General features: G+C 32.8%; 1 protein-coding gene across 3 annotated transcripts in view; it reads right to left on the reverse strand.

Moving 5' to 3' along the window:
* Positions 1 to 9,845, reverse strand: part of LOC143040245 (tyrosine-protein kinase Fyn-like) — a 101,478-nt gene that overhangs the window by 30,157 nt on the left and 61,476 nt on the right. For all 3 annotated transcript variants that reach the window (XM_076210983.1, XM_076210981.1, XM_076210982.1), the window contains one exon: positions 3,800 to 3,926. In XM_076210983.1, the coding sequence (XP_076067098.1) occupies positions 3,800 to 3,926 (127 nt within the window). The remainder of the gene's footprint in view (positions 1 to 3,799; positions 3,927 to 9,845) is intronic.

Genomic DNA, 9,845 nt, shown 5'->3' on the forward strand with positions numbered 1-9,845 from the left:
TGGAGAAAAGTGGGAGGTGAACCAGTTGTTGTTTGCGGACGACACTGCGCTTGTGGCAGGATCGGAGGAGGGATTGAGGAAGCTGGTGACAGAGCTTGGGAGAGTGTGTGATAGAAGAAAGCTGAAGATAAATGTGGGTAAAAGTAAGGTGATGAGATGTACAAGGGGTCAAAGTGGCAGTAATCTGGAAGTGAGCATTAAGGGAGAGCAACTGGAGGAAGTGGATAGCTTTAGATATTTGGGTGCAAATGTGGCAGGAAAGGGTGGAGTGAAGGTGGAGGTAGAATGTAGATTGAGAGAAGCGAGTAAATGCCTCGGTGGTTTAAAAAGTGTAATGAGGAATAGGGATCTGGGAATGGATGCTAAGAGGAGACTGTATGAAGGAGTGATTGTGCCAACAGCACTGTATGGAGCAGAAACATGGAACATGAGAGAGGAAGAGAGAAGGAACTTGAATGTGTTTGAGATGAAGTGTCTGAGAAGTATGGTGGGGGTTACTAGGCTAGATAGAGTGAGAAATGAGGAAGTGAGAAGGAGAACAGGGGTGGAAAGGGAGCTGGGAGATAGGGTGGATGAAAGAGTATTAGGATGGTTTGGACACATGGAAAAAATGAGTGAAGAAAAACTAGTAAAGGAGGTATGGAAGGCAGATGTGGAGGGAGTGAACATGAGGGGACGTCCTAGGATGAGATGGATGGATGGGGTGAAGGGGGCTTTGGGGAAGAGGGGAATGTCGGTTGAGGAAGGACGGGAGAGGACAGAAGACAGGGGTGTGAATGGAGAATGGTTGTATATGGAAAATGTTGTGATGCATGAGGTGGATTGGACGGGGGAATAGGGGTGAGGTAGTGTGTGTGAGCAAAAATTTTGACGCAGCCCGAAGGGATTTCTCCCCGTCCTCTCCTTTATAGGGGGGGACGGAGGGGGGGGGGTGGCCGATTTAATGAAGCGGCCTTGCTGTGGATGTGCTGTGTCCTGCGACACTGCTTCTGACCCAGGGCAGTGGACAGGGTGCAGGGATGACCCGTCATCTAGGAGGTGCTAAGATGGGAGGGAGGGTGGAGGGGTGTGGAGTGTTTTCGGGGATGAAATGGGTGGGAGTGTTTTTGTGCCTTGTCCTTTTTGGCTACCCCCCTGGTAAGGGGGAGGAAAGCCTTGGTATATGTATGTATGTATCTATTATTATTATTGGTATTATTGCATAATTGCTATTATTGCTATTATTGTTATTATTGTTATTGTTATTATTGTTATTATTGTTATTATTGTTATTATTATTATTGTTATTATTGTTATTGTTATTATTGTTATTATCATTATTATTATTATTATTATTATTATCATTTTTGTTATTGTTATTATTATTATTGTTATTATCATTGTTATTATTATCATTGTTATTATTATCATTGTTATTATTATTATTATTATTGTTGTTATTATTATTATTATTATTATTAACTATTATCATTATTATTATTATTATTATTATTATTATTATTATTATTATTATTATTATTATTATTATTACTATTATTATTATTATTATTATTATTATTATTATTATTATTATTATTATTATTATTATTATTATTATTATTATTACTGGTTACTGTTATGGTAATGTGAAGATACACAAACCAGGAAACAAATTACGGCCGATAATTGCACAAATCCCCACGCCTACCTACCATCTCAGTAAAAGACTTTGTGCCCTGCTCAACCCATACGTACCTGCTACCTATAGTCTTACTTCTGCGTGTGATTTAATAGACATCTTGAAACACAACAACGCTAACGGTTTTATTGCTTCGTTGGACGCTGAATCCTTATTTACACAAATTCCTGGAAGTAGGACGATTGACTTCATTTGTAATAAAATATACAGGGACAACTCCACCCCTAAGCTAGAAATCCCTGAGAATATCTTAAGACGACTATTAATATGCTGTACGAGCGAGGCACCTTTTACTTGCCCACAAGGTAACCTGTACTCCCAGGTCGATGGTGTTGCCATGGGCTCTCCCTTGGGAGTACTATTCGCAAATTTCTTCATGGGAAGTATAGAAGAACTAATATTTCGAAGTATAAAAAAACCGGAGATATACTGCAGGTATATAGATGACATTTTCATTAAAGTTAATGACTACCAAGAAGTGGAAAACCTCCGTCTTAAACTACAAGAAGCCACAGGACTTAAATTCACAACTGAACACAGTGTGGGTAACTCCATGCCCTTCCTTGATGTCCTTGTTACCCAAAGTGGACATAATTTCACCACCAATGTCTACACGAAGCCTTCCAATGGAGGCCAATGTCTCAACGGAAACAGTGAGTGCCCCAATCGATATAAGCAATCTACCATTGGAGCTTATGTCCGCCGAGCACTTACGCACTGTGATACCAGGTCAAAAATCCACCATGAACTCGAATGCACTACCCAGGTACTAGTAAATAACGGCTTCAGCAACAAAGAAATTAATAAAGTTACCGAAAATATCTTAAACAAATGGTATACCAGCTCCAACAATACTCCAAACCAAGAAGAAATAAAACTTTTTTACAAGTCACACTTTTCTACAGCTTACAAAGAAGATGAAAAGGCCATCAAAGACATCGTCAAAAGAAACTTAAAGCCTATGAATGACAACACTTCTATCAAACTTATCATCTTTTATAAAAGTAAGAAAACCTCCAATCTGCTTCTCCAAAACAACACCCGCCAAGAGAGGAATGAGCTGAAAAAGTCTCATGTCATATACGAATATAAATGCACAAAAGGGAACTGCGAAGCCCTTCCTTCCTCGTACATAGGCATGACGACTATGAAGCTGGAATCCAGACTGGTTGGACACAAATACACAGGAGCCCCAAAGAACCATGCTTTGGCATCACATGGATACCACATTACACGAGAAGAATTAGAACAGAACACGAAAATCTTGGAAACCTGCATGGACCCGATAAAGTTAAAGATAATCGAGGCTCTTTATATCAAGGATAAAAACCCCAACTTGAATATACAGGCACTTGATTTACTAGTGCTACCCAGTATGAGAACACAGGGTAGGCCAGAAGCATGAGGAGATAATTTATGCATAATCTTAATCTATCATGTGATCTCCCCTAGTCAAATAATTTCGCGTGGTCAAATATCGCACTTTGATGACATTTGACACACTCCCAGAAGAAGGCTCAGTTGAGCCGAAATCCGGATCGGAGAATATGTCCACCTACGCACGAGTTCTACAGAGTGTAGACACGGCGATTAGCGAGATCTTTAGAAAGTATCTCCAAGAAAATTATTAATGCAGAAAACAACATCACCTTCAACAAAATTTGTGTATTATTAAGAAAATAAAACTTAAACCCACTCTCGGAGAAAGATAAGCTGAGATACAGAGTAAACCGTATATTTCGACCACTAACTGTGGTCCTCTTAAGCAGTTACCGAAAATATCTTAAACAAATGGTACACCAACTCCAACTGCTGAAGAGGACCACAATTAGTGGTCGAAATATACGGTTTACTCTGTATCTCAGCTTATCTTTCTCCGCGAGTGGGTTTAAGTTTTATTTTATTCGTGTGTTACGACACTTACGTTACTTGATTTGTGTATTATTATTATTATTATTATTATAATCATTATTACTATTATTATTATTATTATCATTTTCATCATCATTATCATTATTATTAATATCATTATTATTGCTATTATCATCATTATCATCATTATTATTGTTGAAAATTAGAAAATAAGTAGAAAATAATATATAATTGCAGAGATTGACTGACCTTTGTATGCTTGTATGAGATCAGGAAGACTGTAGAAGAGCATAGCGTCTTGAATGAAGAGGTGACCGTGTTCGTTGGCTTTAATTTTGAAGTGTGTGATGGTGGTATTTCCTTGTTCATCTTCATGCTGTGGAGTCCGTAAAGAGAGAAATGATGGAATGGAGAAATCACGAAGCTTTTATTAAGCCAAACACGTGGAATTTAATATTTACATATGGTCCTTGAATCTTGATTAAGGCACTGGCAGATTGAACAGGTAAAGTGATGAACCGCAAAACTGATACCAAATATTTGAAACAAATTTTATGAGAACTAACCAAAACATTCAAAACGTACATTCCTGAAAAATATGAGGACTTAGGGAAGACCTGATAAAGGTCTTTTAAAGAGAACTGATAACCATTAGAAACTGAAAATATTTTTCCATTAAATACATACACACACACACACACACACACACACACACACACACACACACACACACACACACACACACACACATATATATATATATATATATATATATATATATATATGTATATATATATATATTATATATAATATATACAGTACATTATATATATATATATATATATATATATATATATATATATATATATAATATAACATTATATATATATATATATATTATATACATTTTATATATATAATATATACAGTACATTATATATATATATATATATTATATATATAATATATACATTATATATATATATAATATATATATATATATATTATATATATATTATATATATAATATATACATTATATATATATACAATATATACATTATATATATATACAATATATACATTATATATATATATACAATATATACATTATATATATATATATATATATATATATATATATATATAATGTATCAATTATATATATATATATAATATGTACATTATATATATATATAATATATACATTTTATATATATGTATTTACATATATGATATATACATTTTATATATATATATAATATATACATTTTATATATATAATATATACATTTTATATATATATATACATTTTATATATATATGATATATACATTTCATATATATATATAATATACATTTTATATATATATAATATATACATTTTATATATATATATATAATATATACATTTTATATACATATATATATACATTTTTATATATATATGATATATACATTTATATATATATATATAGAATATACATTTTATATATATATATAATATATACATTATATAATATATATATATATATATACATTTTATATATATATAATATATACATTTTATATATATATATATATACATTTTATATATATATAATATATACATTTTATATATATAATATATTGTATATATAATTTATACATTTTATATATATATATACATATATATATATACACATATAATATATATATACATTTTATATATATATAATATATACATTTTATATATATATATATATATATATATATATACATTTTATATACATGTATAATATATACAATTTATATATATATATATATATATAATATATACATTTTATATTATATATATATATATATGTATATAATATTTACATTTATATATATATATATATATATATATATATATATATATATATATATATATATATATATATATATATATATAATTGGCCAAAACAGGAGACAAATTGGCCAATTTATATATGGAGTATTTTGAGTGTACCCTTTTGCCCAGCATCAAACCGCCCGAAATGATTTGGCTCAGGTACGTAGACGATATCTTTTCGGCGTGGGATGACAGTTGGGGCCCATTTGAAGTGTTCCATGATAAATTGAACCAGTTGACCCCGAATCTTAAATTTAAAGTTGAATGGGAAGTAGGACACCAAATCCCTTTCTTGGATATTTTGATAAGAAGAATTGATGATAATTTATTCTTTACAGTGTACCATAAGCCCACCCACTCAGGGAGTTACCTTCACTTTTTTAGCAATCACCCTGACAATGTTAAGAAAAGTGTTGCCTCTGGCCTTTTCTTGAGGGCTTTCAGGATTTGCAGTCCTCAATTTCTGGACCATGAGATTGAGGGGATCAAATGTCAACTTGAGAAGTTGGATTATCCACCTTGGTTTCTGGACCAAGCCCTCAGTAAGGCTAGGGCCAACCATTTTAAAACTTCCGTCCCCTCAAGTTTTCACCGCTCCTTTAAGGACATTTTAAAAATTCCATTCAATAATACCATCAGTTCTTCTACTAAGTTGTTTCCTCATGAACGTCTCACTATTGCCTATCACTATCCTAACACCGTGCGTAAGCAAAATGTAAACGTTCAACAAAAACCGAAGGAAGTTGAGTCACCTGGTGTTTATTGTTTGCCCTGCAAAGATTGTGATTTGGTTTATTTGGGTCAAACCGGGAGAGACTTGAACACTAGATTGGTAGAACATAAAAGGTCAATTAGGTATGGGCAAGAAAATTCGGCTGTATTTCTTCATGTCAAAAATAAGAATCATTCTTTCGACTGGGGTAAGGCCAGATTAGTGTTCAAGTCCCACTGCGGTTTCAGGAGGAAAATAGTCGAATCAGCATTAATTGAGGAATGCCCTAATACTAATATTTCTAAAGGGCAGTGGGCCCTGACATCAATTTACGCGCGGCAGTTAACAAGCTGGTACGGACCTTACAATCCCCCCCTCTCCTCACCCCCTCCCTCCTCCGCCACCCCAGTTTGCCCCGCGCCTGAGTGAGGTCATCTGTCCACATCTCTTCTTCTCTGTAGCTTATAAATCCCCTCTGTACTCATTGTGTCATTTACAAATGTGCTACTACATTTCTGTTTAGAAATATATACATATATACATAGATATATATATAGATATATATATATATAATATACATTTTATATATATATACATTTTATATCTATTATATATATGATATATGCATTGTATATATATATAATATATATATATATATATATATATAATATATACATTTTATATATATATATATATAATATATACATTTTATATATATATATATATATAATATATACATTTTATATATATAATATATATACATTTTTATATATATATATATTATATATATATATATATGTGCATTATATATATGTATATATAAATACATAAATATAATATGTACATTATATATATATATATAATATACATTATATATACATATATATATATATATATATATATATATTTCATATATATGTATAATATATACATTATATATATATATATATATATATATACAATATTTACATTTTATATATATATATATAATATACATTTTATATATATAATATATACATTTTATATATATATAAACATTTTATATAATATATATATATATATATATATATATATATATATATATATATATATATATATGGGGGGACGGAGAGGGGGGTCGCCGATTTAATGAAGCGGCCTTGCTGTGGATGTGCTGTGTCTTGCGACACTACTTCTGACCCAGGGCAGTGGACAGGGTGCAGGGATGACCCGTCATCTAGGAGGTGCTAAGATGGGAGGGAGGGTGGAGGGGTGTTGAGTGTTTTCGGGGATGGAATGGGTGGTAATGATTTTATGCCTTTTCCTTTTTGGCTACTTCCCTAGTAAGGGGGAAAAAGCCTTGGTATATGTATGTATATACATTTTATATATATATATATATATATATATATATATATAATATATACATTTATATATATATATAATATATACATTTCATATATATATATATATATATATGTATATATATACATTTTATATATATAATATATACACTATATATATTATATATATATAATATATACACTATATATATTATATAAATATAATATATATATATATATAATATATACATTTTTATATATATATAATATATACATTTTTATATATATAATATATACATTATATATATATATATATATATATATATATATATATTATATATATATGAGAGAGAAATACGCTAATGGCAGCGACATCAAACCGATAATTTTTATGACAGTTGCATGCTGGGCTCGAACCCGCTGTACTCGGCTATCCGTAAATTACCTGTACGGCGCCCTAGACCACTACACCACAGAGACTATAAAATCCTTGAAACCTGGAATCGAACTGATTCCCGAGGGAAGGAAGATCACTTATTACGGCGATCCGAATTCCTGTATTACTCAAGGACCAGCCCACCAGTGGTGTGGAGTAAGGACCGGGACGAACCCCTTTCACGCTTATCGCCATTTCTCTCATAGTTTACGCGTGTCTTCAAATAGCCTTGGATTCGGAGTGACAGAATAGAGGTGGAGCTGGGCAAATGATTTAAATCATTGTATCCTTCTTTTACCAACACACTTTCACTAGATACTGAATATAGCAAACATGGGAAACAAAAGAGCATTCTTGTTGTAGTACAGCCGCATAACCACTAATAATCTTTGTCCCTTTCTGTTGTTTTAGGTCCTTAAGTTCTGGTTATGGTATAAAAGAAATTATAATTTGTCTCTTTCATAAGCTAATTTTGAAAATGTCTTAATATATTCACTATCCATTGCTTAAAAGGGAAAAAATGTAAGTAGATGGAAATGACCTAAAACTGAAAAAAGATAAGAAAATAAGCTAATCACAGACGCGCAACCTCACTCAAAAGATGCAAAGTTCTGGTTTTGGTCTACTATTTTTTGTAGTTTCTCATTTCTTCATTAGCTAGTTTTGAAAATGTCTTAAGATATTCACTATCCATTGCTGGAAAAGGGGAAATGTAAATAAATAGAAATGAGGTAAAATTGAAGAAACACAGGCACGTATCCTCACTCAACGAAAGATGTCAAGCGACTGAGTTGAAGGCAGATTTATTTCTGCCTTTATAGCACGTAAAGAAAACGGTGTTGAAGGGGTATATGTAGCACGTGGACTACACCACTACTATGCACAATTTACATACTGATATTGAAAGGCAGAGGCGAATTATGCCTACCTAATCTGCAAAAAAGTAATAAAATATTTTGCATTATATGCATAATAATCAGAGTAATCTTCATAACTTTGTTAGATTAGGTGCATATTATTTTCACAGAAGGAAAATGTAGCTACTGGTCTATTTTATTCAGGGTAGGCACTACCTACCTTGTCTACTCAGACGGCACGTGCCTGATAGATACATACATATACATGTACCATGGGCTTTTCCCCCTTTACAAGAGAGGTAGCCAAAGTAAAAGGCATAAATCCACTCCCACCCATTTCATCTCCACATACTCCACTCCCATTCACCATCCCTCCCTGCATTTTTTCTTGGCTCCTTCTGAATGACGGGTCATCCCTGCATCTTGCCCACTGCCCTGGGTCAGAAGCAATGTAGCAAGACACAGTACATTCACATTCACAGCAAGGCCGCTTCATTTAATCCGCGACTTCCCTCTTCGCCCCATCATGCAAAAAAAAAAAAAAAAAAAAAAAAAAAAAAAAAAAAAAAAAGGGAGAAATTCCTTCGGGCTGGGTCAGATTATCATTCACACATACTCCCTAAGCCCCCATCCCCCACCCACTCCCTTCCATGCATCATAACATCATCCATACACAACTATTCTCCACTCACCCCTATCTTCTGTCTTCTTCCTTCCTTCCTCAACAGACACCCTCCTCTTTCGTAACGCCCCCTTTACCCCATCCATCCATCTCATCCTTGGTCGCCCCCTCATGTTCGCTCCTTCCACCTTTCCTTTCCACACTTCTTTTACTAGTCTTTCTTCACTCATTCTTTCCACGTGTCCAAACCATCGGAATACTCTTTCATCAACCCTATCTCTCAATTCTTTTTCCACCCCTTCTCTCCTCATCACCACCTTGTTTTTCACTCTGACCAGCCTTGTAACCCCTACCATATTTCTCAAACGCATTTTATACTTGTCTTCTCTTCCTCTCTTATGCTCCATGTTTATGCCCCCACACAGTGCTCTCGGCATAATCACCCATCCACACGTTTGAGCACTTGGAGTTGGG

This window comes from Oratosquilla oratoria, chromosome 28 (assembly GCF_046742065.1).
Source record: "Oratosquilla oratoria isolate Oo_2021 chromosome 28, ASM4674206v1, whole genome shotgun sequence".
NCBI lineage: Eukaryota > Metazoa > Arthropoda > Malacostraca > Stomatopoda > Squillidae > Oratosquilla > Oratosquilla oratoria.